Source organism: Periplaneta americana, chromosome 9, assembly GCF_040183065.1.
Source record: "Periplaneta americana isolate PAMFEO1 chromosome 9, P.americana_PAMFEO1_priV1, whole genome shotgun sequence".
In the NCBI taxonomy this organism is placed as follows: domain Eukaryota; kingdom Metazoa; phylum Arthropoda; class Insecta; order Blattodea; family Blattidae; genus Periplaneta; species Periplaneta americana.
Genome location: NC_091125.1, coordinates 168,205,874 through 168,231,212, shown reverse-complemented (window position 1 = coordinate 168,231,212; position 25,339 = coordinate 168,205,874). Strand labels below are relative to the sequence as shown.

The window sequence follows — 25,339 nt, the reverse complement described above, 5'->3', positions numbered from 1 at the left end:
CTGTCTTAACTCCATACAGTAGAACCCCGATTATCCATCACTCTATTAACCGATTGATGAATTATCCGACTGTCTTTCTCTTGCTGCCTACTTTCTTTTCTCTCTCTTTTTTTTTTACTACAGAAATACAGTATATGAAGTAGATACTGCACATTATATTAGCACGTTTTTTGTAGAGTGTGTTATTACAAGCATTTACTCTTACAGAATATGGTCTAATGTTCGAGTTGTACTTCATAGATTCTATAACTTATATATGAATTATTTTTCACAGGGTATGAAAAGAAACCATGTTGTGCTAAGTATCGAAAAATGTGCAAATCATTAAATGGTTTGGGGAAAGAGAAACTATGGTTCATCTCGCATCAGAATACCAGAGTTATAACTGTGTGCAATTTAATATAAATAAAGGATAAGTATGTAAATCTTCAACACGAGACTTCCACTATTCTTATGTTTTCACATACAGCCATTACAATGGATTTCCTTGCCCATTAAAAGTCGTTGTTGACAACCTGACTTAAATTAGTGAACTTCTGATCCTCTATCTAGAGTGTTACATACAAGATCATGGAGGAAAATACGAAAGTGTAAGTATTATTCACTAAATTTACGAAAATCCTTTATGGTATGGATTATCCAATTTTTTGGATTAACCGTTTAGCCCATCCCCTTGATTACCACGGATAATAGAGGTTCTACTGTAATTATAATTTCTGATGAACTATTAAGTTATTTAAATTCAATAAATAACAACTTCATTGTGTTAACATTTAAATTATGGTGTTGTTTTACCTGATCGACTAGTTTCGATATCAAATCATAGGATCCTCAGATATTAACACAGTCAAGCTGTTAGTTATTCAATTTAAATAACTTAATAGTTCATCAGCAGGGGTGTAATTCTGGCCTGCCAGTGCCAGGACACTTTTCTTACTTTCATATTATCATCAAATTTTGCAATTATAATAAAAAGTCGTGTTTTATTTATATTTGAACAATTTCATACCGAGGTCTACTACCTCTTTATCTAAATTCGAACACATATATTTTCGTCTGACATTCCACAAGTATTCCTGCAGAAATGGTAGTAGTGGGTGATTGTGATGGTGATGATGATGATGATGATGATGATGATGATGATGATGATGATGATGATGATGATGATGATCATGAACATGATCATGAACATGATGGCGACAACGAAGACAACTACTGCCTGTACTACCGCAACCCCTGAGCCAGGGCACTTTCTTGTTTAAAAATACACCACTGCTTATCTGCAATTATATAAATGTTAAAAGAGTGTAACTAAGAATGAGGAATTACAATTTGTGCACATGCGCATTGTACACAATTTGAGCAGCTCTGCAATAAATGAAACAAATTCAAAACATTTCTTTTGTCAATTTCGCCCACAAACGCCCACGCTCACAAACACAGTTCAGCATCCATAAACTCTTTGGCTCACGTCACTAGTGTACTGCTGCTCTTCTTTTCGAAGTTTTCCTCAATTCTAAGATAAATATCAGGTAATCTCATGGCGAGTCCTCGGCCTCATCTCGCCAAAATACTGCCTCACTGTCACTATCACCAATTCCAATGATGCTAGATAACCTAACAATTGACATAGCATTGCTAAATAACTTTTCTTTACCTATGTAAACCCAGTCATTGTAATTCTATTTATGAGGAGGGGTCCAAGGTAAGACAGAATCCCTTACCTCCAATGATATGATGATAGCAAGGATGATGACTAACAGAATTGAATTTAATGTGGGAAGAAGTGAATATTGTAGGCCTAGCAAATGGCATTAGAGACGAAAAAATATTTAACTACATGTTACGAAGGCCATTATTTTAATTTTATTACGATTATTAATGATAAGTTACCGAGTGAGGTGGCTCAGTGGTAACGGACTAGACTCGCATTCAGGAGGTCCCAGGTTCAAACCCTGGGTCTGGTCAATCTGACTAGCTATTTTTCATGTTTTCCTACTCAGTAAGGCAAAATACATTTATAATTACACAAAAAAAAACCGATATATATATATATATAAAATGTCCAGGAAGGCGACTACAAAACTAAGGCCACCTATCTGGACAAAGTGAACTAAATTTCAAAGCTTCATGTGCTACTCCAACAGATGTGATAAGTCCATTGCTGATAACGGGACTGGGTACCTTCTATCTTGACAATGTTAAATTTATTAAGTTTTGGTACTCTCCGCTCTTAAACTATTAAACATACAAATTTGAAATTTTACGACAACATGGTCGATACCTCTATCTGTCTATTAAATACAATAGGATTGCTGTTACTCATGTTTGTTATTTTTCCTTAATTTTTTGCCGAATGTCTAAAGTTTATACTTTTTTTCCAAAATATGTTTTTTAAGTTGAAATTTTTATATGATGAAGATTATATTTAACAGAAAGAACACATGACAGACAATAACTAGTAAAAAAATTATGTTTCTATCTCTAATAATTTCAGCATTGAGTTTACTCAAAGTTTAAAAAATACAGAACAAAGAAAAATCGACTTAAAGTTTTAAGTGAACAATTTCTATTGTTATTTACTATTTAAAAACATTACTTCCTGATGGCATTCAAAGTTGAAATTGCAGAATATTAATTCTGAAATGCCAAGGAATTTGAATACGCAAAAAAATTTTGTTCATAATTCCAACCCAATCCAACCTACCTGGTCCCCTTAAAGTGATAATAAATAAATAGATATTAAAAAATGATAAATTAAATCGATGGCTCAGAACGAGACTGTTACAACTCAAAAAATTCACTTTTTGAGTTATTACCATCATTTGAACACTTGAATTGAGAACTATGCTATGTGAAAGTGTTAAAACTCTAAAAATTTCCTAGTGGGACATAAATGCACATTGTTGTGCCATGATTCTCTGATTTGCCATATAGAATGGAAAACTTTAAATGGCTCTAGTGAAAAATCTCTATTTTTGAGTTGTAACAGTCTCGTTCTGAGCCATCAAAATATCTAGACCTACTTTCTTTCCATATATTTTACAAAGTTCCAATGGTTATATTGTTTCTCAATGCTGTGGTACTGGTCTCACCTTCAAAGGTTTCATCTGCCTTTCCTTCCTAAGAGTCTGTGCTTGCTTCACAATCCCGAACAAAACGTCAGTGTGGACGGTTCGTTCATGAGCTTCATCCAGCACAATTATGTTGTACGACATCAACAAATTATCTGAAAGCAGTGAAATAAATAAATAAATGAACAAATGAACAAGAGGAATGAATGAACAAGCAAACAAACAACTAACTAAATAACTAAAAATAAATAAATAAATAAGTAAATAAATAAATACATAGATAATGTTACTAGTCAGCGATGTATGCGATGTATTACTCAATTCAATTACAATTGCCGATCACGTGGGAAAGGCTTGTGTATGTTTATGTGTGATCCTATTGGCTAGTCTGAGATACAGGACAGGATGTACTGTATGCTTCGTTTATACGATAAATGGAACACTGCACTGAATTGACTCTGCTCGTAAGGAGAAATAAAAACATTAATTCACATTGTTACTCTACATTAATCGTATAGAACATATTTGAGTTATCTTACTTCTGTGGGTTATTTAAGTAGTAAGCTTAGAGATTCATTATGGTTTCTTACGCTTAATAATTTATTTAAAAATTCTGCTACAAAGCATTACCATACATGGAGACAATAAGTTGGATGCACAAAAGCTACTTCCTAATTATTTCAAAAGACATAATTTTTTTTTTGTATAAAATATTATCTTGTAATGAAAAAATTAAATACTTCTAAAAATATCTATCTATACTAAATAAATTTTACAAGAGAAAGAGTTCGTCCAAAGGGCTGGACTCTGGAAGAGTACCCAAAACGCTCATTGCATTTCCGCGTTGAATAGCAATACTTAAGCGTTGACGCAAATAAGTAGTGCAACGGCGATCACCAGTAATGGAGATCAAAATTTGGCCGATTTGAGATACCAAAACTTTGCGTCATGACTCCAAGGACCGAAGGTCTCCACAGCAAATGGGACAAAGATATAATTGTGTAAAAGATGAGCATACTTATTGACTTTTTTCTTCACGGCTAATTCAGCAGCAGATGCTGTGCGTCTGGAGTATTCGGCAAGTGAGATGGAGCTAGAGTGTCAACGCAAACATTAGATTTGCAGTTATCTAGTTATAGTACTAGACCCACGATGCTTATTATTACACTTTCAACAACGTGTTTCATTGTACCAGCTCTTCGCGTATTCATTTCTTATTTCACATACTTTATCGTAGGCCTTCTACCCATTTTCCTTTGTGATGCTCCTTACAGCACTGTTGTGCCATTCTTTTAGTACTCGGAGATTAACACTGCTAACATTATCTGCTCCTACAATAAGATCCATTTCACCTCCCGTATGTGCAGCTTTAGACACAGAAAATGACCAATCATGGATACTACTGTTCTCTGATCACTCTCTGCTGCTTTTCTACAGTCGTTCACTACATTTCATACTGTCCTTACATTTTTCTCTATAGCTACAGCAGACGTCTCAATAGGGCCTTCTCAGAACACTTCCTCCTCTCTCTATTTTTTTTATGTAAGAGTGGAACAAGACGCAGGAGTAGTTTGTGTATCTCCAGATGACGTCATTGATCGCGTCGTTTAAATAGACATCTGTAACCGCTACGATGTTGTCTCCATCTCCGAGGAAAGAATGTCCTTATTACCGCATATGTATGAAGAAATAAAAGCTTTCATAGGGAAAGTGAAATTGTGGAAGTCGCAAGTTTCAGTGGGTAACTTTTACCACTTCATTAATATAAAATTGTTACCTAATTTGAATCAAGACCAGTGTAACAAATATAATGAAGTACTGAAGGACTTTAGAAAAGAATTTGAGACGAGATTTAAGATTTGAATAATTCTAATTTAAAATAATTGTGAATTTCTAAGACGTTTTGGTTTTTGTTAATTATTGAAAACATTACGAAACATGTTATTTAACTATTATTATAATTAATATATTAATATTGACTTATCGTAAGAATACGTACCTTAACAACAAACAAGTTTAATTGTAATTTTATTATTAGTATTTAATTGAATTTTATTTTATTAAATATAGTATAAACTTAAAACAAAGAGAGATACCAAAAACCATTTACTAGAAATGAAGTATTGTTGTCGTCTAATCAACTGTCCGAAGACAGGTCTGAACCTCACAAATGATACCAACAAGGCACCACTTATGAGACAACTAAGCCAGGAGATAATTGGGTAGGGTGGCCAGTTCCTTGTGCTTTAATAATTACGTAACATATATGGTTCTTCAGATGTCTTCTTTTTACTCATTAATACATAACTAAAAAATACATTTATTATTATTATTATTATTTTTATTATTATTACTACTACTGCAAACTGCTTACGAAATTTTATTCCTTCCGAAAACAACTGTCTATTGTGACAGTACAACTCAAAAGTGCAGCTTTGTGGAATTTCTCCCGCGACATTACAACTTAGCTCGCTCATGCGTGTGACATGAATCAGTGATCGGCTATCTTCAGGTATTGCGCTTATCTCTTCAGCTGACTACGCTATCTACATTTGCTCTCTGTAACAACTTTTATGCATTGGCCTTGAGACGCCTGAGCTACAGCCACTCTTTCCATGGTTCTTTTCAATGGAATTACTAGGACCTTCCTTTTCCTGCTTGCAGAATTGCACTACATTATTTGGTAATTTCCTAGAAGACGGGCAAAATCCAACATGGCTGACGAAAACTACAAAAAACGTTCTGCCAACTATGAAGTTCAAATGTCACCAAACATCACAAAATCAAAGATGAAAAATCAAATATATATTCATATTTTTAAAGAAGAACAAGCCCTCTAAAAAAAAATGAAAATATATTTAATTTTTCGCCTTCGATTTTTTTTGGCGTTTCGTGGCATTCGAACTTCATAGTTGGTAGTACTTTTCTGGCAGTTTTCGTCCGCACTTTACTCCCAAAAATCACTAAAACACAAAACAAAACATAATAATTTATAATCTTATCAAATAAAATTCAATTCTCATTGAAGTCTTCAACGACAACCTCTTCACTTCAAGTATATGACACAGGCTTTAAGGCAATCTAAACTTAAACCATGCAGGTAACAAAGAACTAAACCAACACTTTGTCGTACAGTCAACTTTGCATAAATAAACCACGTGTTTACACTAAATGAAATTCTCTTTGAACACTTATTACACCTTCACTTCTACAGAAAATTCAGTCAATAATTCCTTTAACCCACAGAAAAACAGTTTTCTTCTCAACATTCAACACAATCCTTCTTCACCAGCGAAAGAACTAAACCAAAATCGACACAAAATTTAATAGATAAATTTCAGAACACGGTTTCCTTCCTTTCCCTCTTACTTCAAAATTCCAACCTTGTGCACACAAAATAAATTATTGGCACTGAAAAGTGTCCTTTCGTAAGCATGATGATACGCATTCGACAAATGCAGACAAATCTACAATGTAACACCACTCACGTCAAACAACCAAGAACAGGACGTCATTATCCATTAAAAATTAATGAAAATTCTACTAGAATAAATGACAACTATAGCCAATCAAATCGAAAGAAAATCACAAAAATCATAAAATGAGAAACTTTCAATAGCTTTAGCCATCAGTCACAACATAACACCACTCACGTTAAACAACCAAGAACAACTGATAAAGTCATTATCCATTCAAAATTAACGAAAATTCTAGAACAAATGACAACTATAACCAATAAAATTAAAAGAATATCACGGTGACACCTAGTACAAAAAACCTAGAACTAACATGTAAAAGTCACTAAAAGATCACTAACATTTAACTCTGAAATAAAGAAGTTGGTAATACTTACTATATTCAACCAAGTGCCCGTCTTCTATGAAATTACCCATTATTTATTATTTGTTTAGCATTGACAGGACTCTTGTATAACAGAGCGGTAGTTTGCTCTTGCAATATCCATGTCGCAGTACTTCACTTCAGACAGAATTCAAACAGTGACGATGCACTCACTGCGCCATTGTGCATACTGCATCAACTGCCCTTGAAAATTCAGAGTGATAACAGTCGCTTGTGTATGATTATGTTTACTGTTTAGTTTCGTCATCGGCAATTGTATAGGGACAGAGTTACATGTACCCCATTGTCTCCTGGCTTAGTTGCCTCATAAGTGAAGCTTTATTGGCAAATTACATCCTGTGATAACAAACATTAAATAAATAAACAAAATAAATATATAAATCAATCTTCTTAATGTATCCAGCTGTTTGCTGACAACATAAAGTCCACTATAGTCCACTGTAGTCTATTCAGTTGTTGTTTCTCACGAGAAATGAGGGGTATTTTGATCGGTGTTCATTATAGATGCCTGTTGCTAGTTGCCAGAGTTGGGGTGTAGTCAATATATACTGCAGGGCTGTGTCTTCTGCAACTGGTACTGATGATTTTAATTTACTTCTTTTGTGGTTTATGGATGGACAGTATAGAAGAATGTGTTCCAGATCTTCATCATGATTATTACACCACAGACAAGTAGGATTATCAGAAATCTGAAATCGTTGTAGGTACAATGTGACCTGTTCTGGCTCTTGTTAAAAATGTTTGAACATGTCTGGGCAAGTTTTTGTACATTTCCAGGTCATTTGGTTTCTTTTGTACAGACTGTAAAATTTTTCCTTTGTCAGAAGAGAGCCAATTGTTGATCCATAGGTTTGTAAAATGAGACTTTACTGAAGCAAAAGCACTGGATAGAGATATCACTTGAAGAGGTCTTGGTTGCAAATATGTTGCCTGTTTTGCAATATTATCGACTTTCTCGTTTCCAGGTATACCACAATGACTAGGTATCCATTGAAATGTTATTTCCTTTTGGAGTTCTTTTAGTTTACTTAGTTGTTTCTGAATTGGAATAATTCTATGTGCATATAGGTTTGGTACATATTTAATTATATTAAATATAGCCCCTTGGAGTCGGTAAGTATGCAAATAGATTTTTCAGAAATTTGAGTAACACACTGAAGAGCAGCATCAATAGCTAGCAATTCAGTGTCAAGACTGGAGGAGGATGAACATGGTATGAAATAACTTTCTTGATATTTTGGAATATAATGCCCTGCTCCTGATGTCCCATTATTAGGATTTAGAGATCCATCTGTATAAATTTGAAGGTGATCCTTATATGTATACTGCAGAGTAGTTCCATGGAATCTAACTTAAGAATGTATGCAGGATCATTTTTGGAATGATTTCCTGGAATTTGTATGCTATGTTCTGGAATCACCCATTTCCATGGAGGAATTTCGTTCACAACTGGAGTTTTAGCAATGAGTGTGTCTGTGATATAGATTGGTATTTCTTAAAATAAATATATAAATAAGTAAATAAATAAATAAAATAAACGAGTAAATAAGTAGCTAAAAAAATTAATTAAAAAACACGCACGCACGCGCGCACACACACACACACACACACACAAACCCCCCCCCCCCCCCCCATGCTTCATGATAACGTTCATTAACTCACTCTACCACTTTTAACTTTCAAGTAAGGTAAGCCTACTGTTAGAACTTCAGACTCTCTAAAGTTATGGTTTTTAAAATGATACATAAAAATGCCACTGCATGAAACGAAGACATTTTAAAAATAGTAATTGACAACTCTTACCTAACATTGCTTCTCTAAGTAGCATGCCATCTGTGAGATATTTTAACTTGGTACATTCTGAAGTGACATCTTCAAACCTTACAGTATATCCTACAATAGCTCCCAACTCAGTGCTCATTTCCTGCGCCACGCGCTGTGACAGTGTGATGGCTGCAACACGCCGAGGCTAGAGAAGTCAGATAAATATTAGTATCATCACTGCAACTCAAGACAAATGACGTAATGTGGACTAAGCCATACTCACCTGAGTGACACCAATCTTTCCATCTTTTTCCAATCTTATCTCGTGCATAAACTGAGGAATTTGGGTTGTTTTTCCGCTGCCAGTTTCTCCAATCAGTATAACAGTTGAATGTTTCTGAATCTCTGTTAGAAGTCTGCAAAAGAAATAACATTTGTCTCGTTACTCTTTTCATCATACACTATAATAATTTTGGTAGGTCTAGTGCCTGTTGACTGAAACTGATACGCCTAATTTAGGTTTAGTTAAGATGGAAGATAAATTTTTCCTTGGAACATATATTTCATACCTTTCTCCTCAGTAATTTTAAAGATCCTTACAATTTCATGAAACACATGTAGCTTTATTTAGTGTTTACAATATGTAAATATGAAATACTTCAAAATAACCACAATCATTTGTTTGAAATTTACTCCTCTCAACATAACAAAAATTGTTACTGACACATGTAATACACATAAAACGTCATAACCTAAAACTATGAACAGGTATTAAATAGTCATTTATTACTAATTTTAATATTTGTATAAATTAAATAGTAATGTTGCTAATTATAGCATGTTGTATAAAGTTTACATACCTGTTACGAACACTGTACACGGGAAGAGATTTTCTTTGTTGAAGTAATGTTTCTGTCCCAGATTGCACGACTCTGGCCGGGCTTTGATCAAGTCTAGGTTTCTTGGGTAAATTGTTATTGAAATTTATATGATTTGTAGATTTATTCATCTGAAATTTTGGAAATACTTTCCCTGCTCCCAAGCTATATTTTGACTCCATTTTACTAAAATAAAATGACTGATTATACTATATTAAATTAATATAACCTCACTTTTACATGTTCTACCTAGTAGTTGTCACAATCCTTTTAATGATTATTAATAATATTGTATTATAAACGTTATCAAGAAATGCACAGACTCTTTTATGGATCACTTTGCTGATATCTGACAAGAACGTGGATACTGTACAATGATGTGAATATCGAGCAAAGCGTGGTTACATGTAAACCTCATCATCGTATCCCCTCATTATTCTCTTCTTTTCTGACCACTCTGCCATGATCCGTGTTGTCAGTGTCGCCAACGAAAGTATACAGAAAGTCGCCAAACAGTAATTCAAGAGTCCCTATATTTCTTATTACCAATAAAAAAAGTTTTATTTTTATCCCTATAAAGTACTGAAAAAGTATCAAAATCTCTATTTAAGCAATAGAAACGTTAAAAGAAATTATTACCGAAAACCGATTAAAAGTTGACAGATTTAGCGACAAAGTTGCAGTATTGGTGACGCTGCTCTGAATCATATTAAAAAAGAAAAGAAATGTGCACGCCAAGTCCATTGTTTAATGATAGACAACATTAACACTGCGTATTTTTATTTACAATTATTATTACTTTGCTATCAGCTTTAATATAAACAATTAAAAAATAAATAATCCTTTATTTATGTAAATTTTATCGTGTCAGATACAGATATGCTTCTAGAGTTAATTTATCTTACAGCTTACATTTTAATAAACTTAGACTAACGTTGGCTATCATTATATGCATTCAGCATGCGCACTAGCAGACATTCTTCGCGTTGCTTTTATGGATGTTTTGACGTTGTGGAGAGATGCGATTTAAAACATCACTTCTAAAAGAACCCAAACATTCGGATCTTGTAGGATGTGTTGGTTGGAATAATACTGAGGAGGTGTATTCTTGTGGGTTAGTTTTGTTCACCTTCTAGGTGTATGAAGTAATGCGTTTATTATAATTTGGGATACCGGTATCTACTACAAACTGGTTGTACTCGTACATAATATTTTCTTAAAATATCGAAGAGTGTTCATAACTAAGTGTATTTACCGTAAGAATTGTTTTAACAATATTTCACAGCATGAAGTGTCAACTATTATTTCATATAATTGATTTTAGATTAGTGAAAGTTAATGTTCAGAAGAGGAAAAGGCGCATCTGCATGTAATACGGCCCACTGTATATAAATACTTGAAAATTTTTTAATTTTGTCCCATTCTGTATCCAGTCTAAATTATAAGCGAAAGTTTCATCAGCGCGACAATGGCAAAAGTTTTCCAGCTGACCCAGAGATGCGCTCGGCCGTGAATTCGATTCCCGTTTGGACCGATTACCTGGTTGGGTTTTTCCGAGGTTCCCCCCCCCCCAACTGTAAGGCAAATGTTAGGTAATCTATGGCGAATCCTCGGCTTCATCTCGCCAAATACCATTTCACTGTCACCAATTCCATCGACGTTAAATAATGTACCAGCTGATACAGCGTCGTTAAGTAACTACTAAAAAAAAAACATGTTTAATTTAATTTGTGGTGGTTATAGGGCATTCTCCGTGCATATGACACATGATTTCTAAAATATTTATTCAGTTCTAGTATCAATGCGGGCATGAAACTAAATTACCTAGGCAACATGTTGTTCCTCTTAGCGCTCCTTACAGCACAGATCAAGGAGAGATATAGGCCTAGCATATTTTAGTTGATCATTGATGCAATTCTTAAACTTATAATTAACTTATAAATTTAATTTCACTCCATGTATTTCAGAGATGATCACGTTATCTTAAAATGGAATTTAGTAACAAAGGAAACTATAAAAGTGGCAGATTTGCCTAATGAATTGTATCCTACTGATCTCCATTGGTTTCCTCGAGGTCAAGTCGCAGGCAAGAAACAAGGACTGGATCTTCTACTAATTACCTCAGCCGACGGTACGTGAGCAGAATCGTGATTTTTTCTTAAAATTTTTCATATTATTTTCATTTCTGTCTTTCTTCTGCTTATATATTGCACCATTTACAATTTCATAATTACTGTATTTCCAGATATTTTGAATTATTATTTTATCATCAGATTATAGGATATATTAATCAGTTAACTAACATTATGCCGCGTATTCCAGTGGTTAAAGTAGTGTTTTATTACGTAATACCATTAGGTTGAATGTTCGAATCTTGTTGATTTCGTATAACATTTTCTTTGCAAAAATATTTTACAAAGTGACAGTTTCTTGTGAAATTTTCGCGTATTTCAGTTCAAATTACAATTTAATTTTTTAATTTTATTTAAACAATCTTTTATCTTTTTACTTTAAATTTTCGTGAACTTAATTGTAAGTCATTTAATATACTGTACATTTCAATTTATGTAAACTGTTTTCTTGTGAGGCATTTAAATGTCACACCTTAAATGTTTACTGTTAGACATTCTTTGTCTTTGGCAACCTCACGTAATTGAGGAAGATTAAATATTATATTATTTATGCATTTATATTCAATGTAATAAATTTCCAGCGAAATGAGGATTGTTATAGATTTGTAAGGAAAAGGATGGTGGGTTATTGAACGGACTATTCCTATACTGAAATCGAGGATAATCCACGAAAAAAGTTTAGGATAACTGACCTCCTTAAATACAAAGTCAATGCAGTGAAATTACCAAGGTAAATGTGAACTGCAGTACCTACAGTATTTTGTAACATCTGTAAGTTTTTTTACATAGGTCTATAAAATGGCTCTGTTGTATAACCTTTGACACGGAAATTGGTCGCTGTTCAGAGACAAGTCCCACCTCGGAATAGCTCGGGAATCATCGTGTGCGCCGTTTACAGGCGTGAGTTTTACATAGAGAGATTCGAAGCCCGGTCTTTGTAACGAGAAGAAAGAACGCTAATCACTAAGCAATTAAGGCTTCGTAGGGAATACGTCGTTTCGTGATATACAAATACATTGCTGCTATGACTTCATCCTTGATGCTTAAGGCTGGTTCACAATAAACCGGGAACGGAAACGACAACGAGAACGATAACGGAAATAATGTTACAATAAATGTATTTAAATGTGAGCATTCACAATATAAATAATTGATTAAATGGCGATCTTACCCCTGTTAATTGTTTAAGCATGTGCGGCTTACAGCTGTTTCGATGTTTCTTCACACCATCCTCAGACCCTACTAGATCTCGGCGTCATCTCGAACTTCGCTGCCTGTTGTGTGGATGCGTTCGATTGTTGAAAAGTGTTGAAATGTGGTGTCAAATAGTGTGTGTGTTCTGAAATTGATCTGTGTGTTGAGAATTGTGATCAGAGTGTGTTTTAGTGTGTCTGTATATTTCATATTGTTCTAGTGTGTTGAGTTTTTTGTTTTTGGGTTGTATGTGTAGGATTTCCATGTCTGTATTTATGTTATTGTATGTGTGGTTGGCATTAGTTATGTGTTCGGCATATGATGTAGATATATTGTGTCCTCTGGTTATTGCTTTAATGTGTTCTTTGTATCGAGTTTGGAATCATCTGCCAGGGGCGTATTTTGCGGGCTACCGGGGCTACCGGCGGTAGCCCAAGGAAATTACAAAAGAAAAAGTTTATAATATGACATAATGTAATAATTTTGTATTATTAGTTTTACCATAGTAATTAAAATTAAAGTAATTGTTAGATATATTTTGTGTAATAATAGGGTCAGCGGTAGCCCAAACCCTTTAACCAGTATACGCCTCTGTGATCTGCCTGTCTGTCCAATGTAGAAACTGTCGCAACTATTGCATGTGAGTTTGTATACGCCTGTGTGGTTGTATTTATTTGTTTGTGTGTTGAGATGTCTTTGTAGTGTGTTTTATGTTCTGTATGCCATGTTGTATTTCTGTTTTCTGAATGAGGATGCGATCTTGTGTGTGTTTTTGTTTTCGTATGTTATTGTGATGTAGTTCTTGTGTTTGTGTTGTGTTTTGTGTGTTTTTGTGTTTGTTGAGTTTTTGTTTTGTCTTATTTAATAAATTATTTATATTCAAATGTTAAAAGTGGTGTACGAAAGATTCAACATGGACATTCACAATAGTTAATTGTGAATGCTCACATTTAAATACATTTATTTTAACATTTCTGTTATCGTTCTCGTTGTCGTTTCCGTTCCCGGTTTATTGTGAACCGAACTTTAATATTTTCCCGTGTGAATATTGTGTTAACCCGAACGACAGAACAGAAATTCATGCTACAGGAGAGCGGCCATTTTCCATGTCAAAGGATATACATTAACGGTTATCGTTAATGTCCGGTGAAGCTTGTTACACAGTCTTTAATGTTGAATTTACGAGCATAAGCTTGTCATGCATACTCAAACATATACAAAATATAGTACAAAAACTGAACCTGTCAAATTATTTCTTTGCTATTCACGTATTAATGTTAGATTCCCTTCTATACCTGAACAATGAAAACAATGGAGTATTGTATTTTATTGTTATTTTATAAAACAGAGGATGATAGTGCTGCATTCTTTCAATGTTAAGGAAAATTCCACCTCATCAATAAGAATGGAAGAATAGAAAAAAGTGTGGAGGCGCACCAAGGAGCAGTTCTTACTGGACGCTGGAGTTATGATGGAGCTGGCTTACTCACTGGTAACAACATATTCCTTAGTACGATCCCATAGCATGCAAAATAATCATTTTAAATTAAACATTGTTCGGCAAAAACTTCGTGAATATTTCCAAACAGAAATCGACATGCGAAAATATGGTGTATTTTGATTTTGGAAAAATTATTGAAGTCAGTTTCATAAGTGTACTGTGTATTCTGTCCATTTTCGAGTTCTGCATCTCCATTTTATTCGTTGCTTAGGTAACATCATGAAGACTACAAAGAGTGACTATGACTCAAAAAGTGTATAATGATGAACTGATGAGGTGCTTCTTACAGGCAAGGTTGCCAGACGTCCTGGACTTCCCAGGAATGTTCTACATTTTAATGATGTGTCCTTGTGCTGGATTGAATTTTATTTTTTCCGGAATGTCAAAAGGATTGGAAAAATAAATTCTTTGCTAATTATGGGATCAACTTTTGTATCCCTGTGTCGTAGAAGTCTGCTGCCTGGGATCGGAACCAGTGTGTCTGTCGATCACATTGTCAAAACTCTCAATTCTGATGGGGAATATATTGAAAAATAGCTCAACAATTACTGAATCTGTTCTAATAAATATTTCCTTGGAATTGTTTTCTTTCTGTAAACGGCCCCAAGGAAACTTACTTTCTGGACACGTCTTGTGTATAATGTCGATAGTTTCTTGTGTATGCTTTCAAAGCAAGTAAAAATGAAGACTGCATCTGGATGAGAATTGAGGAGCTAATTTACGCAAATAATATAGTAAACACAATTATTTTGGAACGTGAAAACATGTATGAGCACGTTCATTTCATTTTTATTTATTTACTTATTAACTAAGTACTTCAATAAATTATTTATTTATTTATTTACTCATTAAGACGATAAATAGTGTGTTCTGAAGCTCTATGTTGGACAGGATGTAAAAAATGCTTTGTTTAGCTATTTTATAGTTATTTGGTTACAGATAATTACAGTATTTCATTGTACTGACTCTATGTTTTCTTTCTCTTTTACACAAGCTGGTGAAGATGGGCAAGTTAAAATCTGGTCAAGAAGTGGAATGTTGCGATCTACTATTGTGCAGTCCAACACTCCAATCTACAGCGCTACATGGGGACCTGATTCCAACCAAGTATTACACACGTCAGGGAAAATGTTGGTCATCAAACATTTGACACCAAACAGTAAACCCAATCGGGTATCTATCATAATTTTTTGTTACTTATACTAAGCATGTATCAAGGAAGCGAGGTCAGTTTTAGTGAGATGAACTGCACATCATTCAAACTGTATCTGTTTTATTACTTATGGTAACTTTACCATTTCTAGTGGCGGGCGCACGATGGACTGATATTGAAAGTAGCCTGGAACCCAAGTAACAGCCTCATTGTATCTGGAGGGGAGGACTGTCGTTACAAAGTGAGTAAACATTAAGGTACGATCACACGTCGCTACTTTTGCAGCGCTGCAGTACAAAAAACTGCGCAACTCTTGTACTGCGACGTGTGAACAACGGTGCAACCCGAAAAGTAGCGGCTGCCGAACCTGCTGCCCGTTACTTTTCCATGCTGCGCGCAACTTAAAAGTAGCGACGTGTGAACAGGGTTCTCAGGGTTGCAGCCGCAGCATTTTTGATATCGGTTTTGTTGAAACTTTTGCTGCGGTTGCGACCAGTGTTGCCACCCAAATGTGCCAATGATACTTTTATTGTTTGGACATATTTTAATGTTAAATGTGATGAAAATAAATTATTTGTAACAGTTATTAAATACACAACACAGTCTGAGCATAATTGGTGACGATATAATTAATTTTTTTAATTTTCCGTAGCGTAGTTCCAAATAGGAGGGTTGCCAACATTGATTACGTGAATATACTGTTGGTTATCATTTAAGTATATAGGCGTTTTTAAAAGCTTTATAGTAAAAATAATGTCAATTTCTGAATACTAGATACGACAGAAAAGCAAATAATAGATAAGTAAGCTTTTGCACGAGTTTATTAATAATGCGAACATAACCACAAAATGTATATTGAGAAGTCTACACAGAGATAGGAACCTGCAGCATGACTGCGGCTTCAAAAGTAGCACCTTGCGTGTGAACAGACTCGCAACCTCCAGTTGCAACTTTTGCTGCACTCGGGTTGCGCAGCACAAAAAGTAGCGTGCAGCACGCTACTTTTGGCTTACATGTGAACACGACACGCAACTTTTGCAGCTGCAGTATAAAAGTAGCGCTGCAAAAGTAGCGACGTGTGACCGTATCTTTATGTTACCATTTGATGAATATGATGTTCTTCAAACTGTCAGATGATATCCTGTGTAATTTCTATAAAATAAAAAAAGAAGAAATACCAATCTATATCACAGACACATTCATTGCTAAAACTCCAGTTGTGAACGAAATTCCTCCATGGAAATGGGTGATTCCAGAACATAGCATACAAATTCTAGGAAATCATTCCAAAAATGATCCTCCATACATTCTTAAGTTAGATTCCATGGAACTACTCTGCAGTACATATAAGGATCACCTTCAAATTTATACAGATGGATCTCTAAATCCTAGTAATGGAACATCAGGAGCAGGGTATTTATTCCAAAATATCAAGAAAGTTATTTCATACCATGTTCATCCTCCTCCAGTCTTGACACTGAATTGCTAGCTATTGATGCTGCTCTTCAGTGTGTTACTCAAATTTCTGAAAAATCTATTTGCATACTTACTGACTCCATTTAATATAATTAAATATGTACCAAACCCATATGCACATAGAATTATTCCAATTCAGAAACAACTAAGTAAACTAAAAGAACTCCAAAAGGAAATAACATTTCAATGGATACCTAGTCATTGTGATATACCTGGAAACGATAATATTGCAAAACAGGCAACATATTTGCAACCAAGATCTCTTCAAGTGATATCTCTATCCAGTGCCTTTGCTTCAGTAAAGTCTCATTTTACAAACCTATGGATCAACAATTGGCTCTCTTCTGACAAAGGAAAAATTTTACAGTCTGTACAAAAGAAACCAAATGACCTGGAAATGTACAAAAACTTGCCCAGACATGTTCAAACATTTTTAACAAGAGCCAGAACAGATCACATTGTCACTCAATTGTACCTACACTGATTTCAGATTTCTGATAATCCTACTTGTCTGTGGTGTAATAATCATGATGAAGATCTGGAACACATTCTTCTATACTGTCCATCCATAAACCACAAAAGAAGTAAATTAAAATCATCAGTACCAGTTGCAACAGGCATCTATAATGAACACCGATCAAAATACCCCTCATTTCTCGTGAAAAACAACAACTGAATAGACTACAGTTGACTTTATGTTGTCAGCAAACAGCTGGATACATTAAGAAGATTGATTGATGAGCATTAAGGAAGGACATGATATGTTAAAAAGGAGGACATTTTGACGTCTATTGTTCATTAACTTCTGAGAATACCAGTTCAATACGAATTATAAAAAGAATTTATAAAAATTCACTCTACCATGCTTGTTTTCTCACTTTCCAGGCTAAAAACATGTTTGGGATGGAAAGCGGACAAAAAAGTTTTGAGTCGTCTATCTGAACATTTTTTCTAATAAATGCTTAACATATGGCTGCACATTATCATAATTCATATTTTTCAGAATCTTGTACTGTTAGGTTAAAACACAAATATTCTTCTATTGGTTTTGACTATTCTTGTATATTGGAGACAATTTCTTTGGAAATCAATTGGCATATTCTCAAAAACTATCACAGTCTTTTAATGAATTTTATTTAGCTGATAAGCAAAATGAGTACAAATTCGAAGTATACAACAAAAATTTTTTCTAACCACTACTGTAAGAGCTAGGCTCGTGTATGGTGTGGTCTTAGCCAATAATACAACATAAAATTTACAAAGACAGTTTACTAAATACAGTAACTTAATTCAGACCGACAACTAACACACAAGAGAAAAAAAGAAAGAGAAAAAGAGAGAAAAAACACATTTAATATAAATTGACAATTAGATAGAAACCAATGATATTAAATAAAAATATGAATGCAGTCGACAGAAATAAAAAGGTAAAAAATACACTGTTAATATTATACAATATCATACATAATTTTATAAATTTCTTATTTAAAAGGTTCAATTTTAAAATATTTAAAATTTGGAAAGTGATTTGTAATTTTATTATAAAGTCTTGGGCCAAAACTAGCACCATGCTTAAGTGCTGCACTTTTATGACATTTAGGTCAATCAGTGGGAGAGTAGACTTTTGCCTTTCCACCTTCATGGAAGAAATTCCTCTATAAGCTGCCCACAATGTGCTCTAGATGTACTAAATAAAAAAAATAATAGGTTTTCTTTCTGAGAACTAACTGTCCACACTTCTACTCATTGTCACAATATTCTTTACTTAAACCTGTATCTTATGAATTTTGTATTGTAGGAGGAAAGTTGTAAAGACTGAATTCGCCTATTTAGAAAAGCCTGAAATTTCCTCATCTTTAAATAACACCTGCCGACAGAGGACAAGTTAAAAGACTATGTCTGGCAAAAGTTGGTAGTAGTAGTATTGATTTTAATCTGATAGCGAACAAAGTGGATTACACAAGAATAGATTGCTTTGAAACTTTTAACTGTGGACGATTTAAGTTTACATTGTTTGCTTATCTTACAGGTGTGGGATACCTATGGACGACAGTTATACTCCAGCATCCCGCATGATTACCCAATCACGTCCGTGTCCTGGTCACCAAGCGGGGACTTGTTTGCTGTTGGCTTGTACAACACTTTAAGGCTTTGTGACAAGACAGGAGTGAGTACTTAGTTTCTATAATGACTCACATTTTGTCCTATTCGTATCTTTTTACTTGAAACAAATAATTAAATGACATAAGGAGAGGTGTTCCCTGGTATAACAACTTAACGAATGTGTTGTTGTTGTTTTCTAATGTCAGGCGTTTGACAATAAAGTCATTTGACCTCTTGCACTCCAATATTTTTCAAAGATATTGTCATGGTTAGCCAGTGAAGCACAGATTTTGAGGTGTTCCGAATCCATTTCTTGATTTGAATTGCACAATGGGCAGTTAGGGGACTGATATATTCCAATTCTATGCAGGTATGTTAAGTAGTTTCTTTGTTTCCACCAGAGTGCTGCATTGGAGTTAAATCGCTCGCTTGAACTCAGTCGAGTGGCGCACCCTCGAGTGAGATACGATCGGTCGTGATACGCTCGTAATAAATAGAAGCACAGTACAAGGTCATCTCACTGACATGTCTTATCTTGTGTGGAAGGCGACAGATAAGATACACATATGTTTTGTTCACAAGGTAAAAATAAGGCTTTATTTTCTGCATTTATGACAAACGTTGAATGGAACAGTCTAATGGAACATACCAAAACAGGAACATGAAGTTATAAATAAAATAGTATGAAAAACTTCGATATACAGTTATTATTGCTAATTAATAATTATTCAATGTTTGATTTACCACATATATAATATGATAGGTCCATACAGAGTGTTTCGCCTATATACTGCAACAATGTAGAAACGTTTTACATAATATTATTGATATAGCAGTAGATTAATAACAATATTTGTACAGAGATAACGTCACAGAAAATATAATAAAACGAATAATCATGCTGCACAACTGTTACAGACGCAAAGATTGATACACTAATTATTAGAGATTATTATTATTATTATTATTATTATTATTATTATTATTATTACTAGAAAACTTGATACAGTTCTTGCATTATCATGATTGTGTTCTCCGTTTATAATAATTACATTTACATCCAATAACATCTATCAGATGTGGCAAAAACAAAATCACTCCAGTGTGGAAAAAAAAAAACATTTACCTACAACATTTATATTACATTTTAAAGCAAATTTTGTAGTTGTACTATGACGAGGTTAGTTAAACACTGCAATGTTTTGAAATGATAAACATCTATGATGTTACTACACAGTTCATCACTGTAACAAGAATGAATGTCTAACGCTTGGCTTATACTGTTCGAGGATTTATCGCTCGTGACAATTTTACCCATCATGCATGTGCGTTACCTATAGGATTATGCTATGAACTACTTGGCGCTCGAGCGAAAACGTCCGATGCAGATCTCTGGTTTCCAGCATATATTGAATCCTTAATAACACATCTTCTTTCTGACAAAATATTATTTCTCCCCATGAACAGCACATGTTAGAAACATTTGAACGCCATTCTGCACAGTGCTGTTATACCAGATCTAATATGTGTGGTGCTCTGTATCCCATATTCAAGATTTTGTAGTTAAGTACTTCTTCCAGAAAATGCTTCAAATTCAGTCAGAGGGAATTAACTGTTAAGAGCAATAAATATTCTTAGCATGGGTCGTGAATTTATAACACAAGAAATAACTCTGTTCTGAAGGTAAGGGATTCAGACAAAATTTACCAGTCATTTATTTCCGCATGATCAAGGGTAATAAATATTGTATTTCAGGTTCTCCCACCTCAAAAACGGAATTCCGTAATTAGCAGAGTCAAGGAAGTTCTTAGTTAACCATATCTGGAGGCGTTGCAAACCAGAAATTGTGTGACGAACAATAATTTGCAAAGCAATGTCAAAAGACGTAAGTCAAAAGACAAAGCAACAGCATTTGTGGAGGTGTATCAAATTCTACAATTTTGAATTCCTCGTTAGAGGTCTTTTCTTCTCCACTCTGTCCTAGAGTAGTGATCGACAGAATTTTTGTCATCACACTTCTCTAGCTGAAGAGGCGAAACAGAGACAAAGCAAAACAATAAATAAAGTTTACACTCTTGAAAACACAAGTTTGTTTTTTCATGGATCTTTTCCAAAGGTTTGATCCTTTGATTGCATTTGACAAGATCACCATTCCACGACTTTGTCGTACTGATGAGAACCGAATAGTTCGAAACCGGAGATTCACAAACTGGGTTAAAGAATATCATCCCATTTTGTGTATCACAGGTCAAAACCTTTGGAAGATCCAAAGACTGCAACGGATAATGCCAAATGCAATCAAAGGATCAAACCTTTGTGTTTTCAAGAGCGTAAACTCTATTTATTGTTTTGCGTTTTCTCTGTTTCGGCTTCAATTCGCCTCTTCAGCTAGAGAAGTGTGATGACAAAAATTCAGTCGATCACTACTCTAGGACAGAGTGGAGAAGAAAAGGCCTCTAATGAGGAATTTCAAATTGCAGAACAACAATTATTTGTAGGAGTCTCATGTGCGGTTCAGGTACGTTATACATGTTTTGAATTGCATTTTTAGTGGTCGCATTCGCTGGAAAAGCCCAACACTGGCAGCATATTCAACATAGCTTGGTCCAGCGATGGCACGCAAGTTGCAGGAGCCTGTGGAAATGGACATGTTATCTTCGCCCACATTATTGAAAGGTATACAATATACAAGGTATTTAACCTTTGCTTTGTATTATGGACCCTATTGGTCAGCCATAGATGTCGGCTAGATGTCCCAAATTGTGGAATTAGTAGTAAAGGTTGCCACAAAATTAAATGCTACAGCAGTTTTTTGTCGTATTATTTAATTATTAATTTTGGATATGGATATGATATGGTTTATTGTCACACAACATATTTGGTCCTGCCGACCCTTCACATTCCTGTATACAGGTCAGCATTCCGTTTCATTACACTACATACATCATCAACACCTTCTGTGTTTCATAAATATTATCTACTAGTATACTATAGTTCTACTCCTAATCATTTTCAACTTCTCCCCAACGATTTTTTATCTCCTAACCATTTAATTCACAACTTAATTCTTTCTCCAATTTTCTCTTCTATTCCTATCATTTGCAATTACTAACTCTTCACTATTCCTGTGTTAACATTAAATTTATTCTAGTGTTTCCCTGTCCCACCTGATAATTCCCTTCTTTCATTCATTGCTCCATACTCCCAACTAACACCCACCCTACGTATTATGTTGTCTGTTATGTTGGGGTTGTATTCGTTTTCTTGTGTTATGTTGGGGTTGTATCCGTTTTCAACAACAACATAATATGTAAGACAAAACATAACCACAAAAAACAGAAAAAATACAACACAAACACAAGAACACAAAAAATACATCACACTAACATACGAAAACAAAAACAGACATAAAATTGCAACCTTATTTAAGAAATTAAATTACAACATCGCATACAGAACAAATAACACTCTACAAAAACATCTCAACACACAAACAACACAAACAAACAAACAAATACAACCACACAGGCGTATACAAACTCAAATGTAACACCTGCAACAACTTCTACATAGGACAGACAGGCAGATCATTTCAAACACACTACAAAGAACACATCACAAATTACTTACAAATGGCTTTTAAGGAACCCGAAGGTTCATTGCTGCCCTCACACAAGCCCGCCATCGGTCCCTATCCTGTGCAAGATTAATCCAGTCTCTATCATCATATCCCACCTCCCTCAAATCCATTTTAATATTATCCTCCCATCTACGTCTCGGCCTCCCTAAAGGTTTTTTTCCCTCCGGTCTCCCAACTAACACTATATATGCATTTCTGAATTCGCCCATATGTGCTATATGCCCTGCCCATCGCAAACGTCTGGATTTAATGTTCCTAATTATGTCAGGTGAAGAATACAATGCGTGCAGTTCTGTGTTGTGTAACTTTCTCCATTCTCCTGTAACTTCATCCCTCTTAGCCCCAAATATTTTCCTAAGCACCTTATTCTCAAACACCCAAAAACACATCACAACCATAACAAAATTACAAACCACCTCGACATATGCAGAACACATCACAAATGCCAACCACACCTACAGAGACATCAACACAGACATGGAAATACTGCACATCCAACCAAAAAGCCAGAAACTCAACACACTAGAACAATATGAAATATACAGACACACAAAAACACACCCCAACGATATTCTCAACACACATCTCAATTTCAAAACACACACACTCTTTGACTCTACACTACGAACAGGAAACAAGAGGTGCCAAGACCAACAACGACCAGTTCTGAAGCTGACCCAAAATAGGTCGAAACATGTTAACAAGGTACGTTAAAATTTTTAACACAAGAAAGTTCTTATCATACATATTCCGAAATGATACAGTGTTAAAAGTTGTGTAATCAAGATGTATATTCTTTACCTTTACAATATTTATAAACACTATGTTTTTCTGACATTTACACTCTCAACTATATTCCGTCATTTCTCTGTTCAGTTTCGTTTGCTATTTTTTCCCCAATTAACACACCATTTTCTTAAATTATATATTGGCTTTTCTTCGCTACTACACATTTGCTTCTAAATTTAACAGAAGAAATACTGAAATCAGAAGTAAACACTGAAATACTAAAACGATTATCTTTAGAGACAATTAATATTAGATACCCTCCACAAAACTGGCTTCATTTATACACCGACGGATCCTTGATCTCCAGAGAACAAGGTGACGGTGCAGGTTTTACGTGCTGTCTCTTCTCACTTTATAGATCTCTTGGGTATGGAACAACAAGTTTTGATGGAGAAATCATTGCAATAAGTGAAAGTCTGAGGAATCTTCTATGCCACATCAGTAAATTTAAAAATGCAGTTATATTGTCAGACTCCAAAGCAGCTATTCTATCAATAGTCTCTAAACACACACCTTCATCTCAAACAGCAGAAATAACTAAAATGCTCTCTCAATTAATATCACTCAATAAAAGAGTTGTATTCCAATGGATACCATCCCATTGTGGAATCCTGGGAAATGAGAATGTGGATGCTTTAGCAAAGAAGGGCAGCACTGCTACTTACAGACCTGTTACTAAATCTACATATTACTCTGTGAAAAGATTTATTAAATCTACATACTTAGACTTCAACAAACAAAATTTGATAACACAATCCCAATGGAAAAAATGGAACTCTCTGCATCAAAATCCACAGTTAATTCCCGATTTACCCCGAAAATCGTCTGTAGCTGCATTTAGATTGGCAACAGGCCATGATTGTTTGGCCAAACACCTGCATAGAATTGGAATATATCAGTCCCCTAACTGTCCGTTGTGCAACTCAAACCAAGAAATGGATTCGGAACACCTCAAAATCTGTGCTTCAGTGGCTGGTCAAGATAATATCTTTGAAAAATATTGAAGTGCAAGAGGTCAAATGACTTCATTGTCAAACACCTGGCATTAGAAAACAACTACAACATTTGCTTCTCATTGTCTATATTTCCCCTTCTTGTCAACATTCCACTTTTTTTTCAACTTAACTTCTTTCTTGGACATATCTTTCTTCCTCAGCTGTTGACCTGTATCCTCTTGGTCTTGCTTGCTGATGCTACAGAATTTTCCGAGTTATTAATTTTATTACATTTACATCTATGGTGGATTTATAATACAAATAAATAAAAATAAATTCAGATTGCTGAGACCTGTGCATGAAATGCAAGATGCAGGGTTGGATGTCCACATAGCTAGGAATATAAAAGCCAGCACTAAACCCTGATATGTGTTTGACAGGCGACTGGAGTGGAGGAATTACGAAGTGACGATGACAGGGCGAAAGAACATCAGCGTGAGGAATGTGAGTGAAGATGCCTGGGAGAAACTGGAGTTTCCTGACCGTGTCATCAAGGTGGCCCTGGGTTATGGTCGCTTGGTGGTGGTCACTCCGTCACAGTGTCATATTTACAGCACCAAGAACTGGAACACTCCCGTCATCTTCGACCTGCGTGAAGGCTCCGTCTGCATGCTGCTTTTGGCAGAGAGGTAATTAATTGCATTTAAAAAGGTGATATACCTTAGGTAACCAGATGACACTGTTTATGTGTTGGTATTACACTTTCGTCCAGTTACCTAATATATATTACCTTTTTAATACAATAAAACTTTAATACTTTTCAGAACTTAAGATTTGAT

General features: G+C 34.7%; 2 protein-coding genes across 4 annotated transcripts in view; one reads left to right on the top strand and one right to left on the bottom strand.

The window, feature by feature from the left end:
- Window positions 1-10,046, bottom strand: part of LOC138706716 (ATP-dependent RNA helicase DHX33-like) — a 38,264-nt gene extending 28,218 nt beyond the window's left edge. The window contains exons 1-4 of the mRNA XM_069836331.1: window positions 9,560-10,046; window positions 8,983-9,115; window positions 8,739-8,904; window positions 3,096-3,229 (exon numbers count right to left, since the gene is read on the bottom strand). Of these exons, the coding sequence (XP_069692432.1) occupies window positions 3,096-3,229; window positions 8,739-8,904; window positions 8,983-9,115; window positions 9,560-9,759 (633 nt within the window). The 5' untranslated portion in view covers window positions 9,760-10,046. The remainder of the gene's footprint in view (window positions 1-3,095; window positions 3,230-8,738; window positions 8,905-8,982; window positions 9,116-9,559) is intronic.
- Window positions 10,047-10,531: 485 nt separating this feature from the next.
- Oseg5 (intraflagellar transport protein Oseg5) overlaps window positions 10,532-25,339 on the top strand; it is a 39,821-nt gene continuing 25,013 nt past the window's right edge. The window contains exons 1-8 of one of the 3 annotated variants that reach the window (XM_069836327.1): window positions 10,532-10,691; window positions 11,545-11,708; window positions 14,285-14,395; window positions 15,399-15,577; window positions 15,709-15,798; window positions 19,063-19,200; window positions 21,688-21,812; window positions 24,941-25,189. In XM_069836327.1, coding sequence (XP_069692428.1) covers window positions 10,597-10,691; window positions 11,545-11,708; window positions 14,285-14,395; window positions 15,399-15,577; window positions 15,709-15,798; window positions 19,063-19,200; window positions 21,688-21,812; window positions 24,941-25,189 — 1,151 coding nt within the window. In that variant the 5' untranslated portion in view covers window positions 10,532-10,596. The remainder of the gene's footprint in view (window positions 10,692-11,544; window positions 11,709-14,284; window positions 14,396-15,398; window positions 15,578-15,708; window positions 15,799-19,062; window positions 19,201-21,687; window positions 21,813-24,940; window positions 25,190-25,339) is intronic. The other 2 variants (XM_069836328.1, XM_069836329.1) reach the window with 2 other exon arrangements.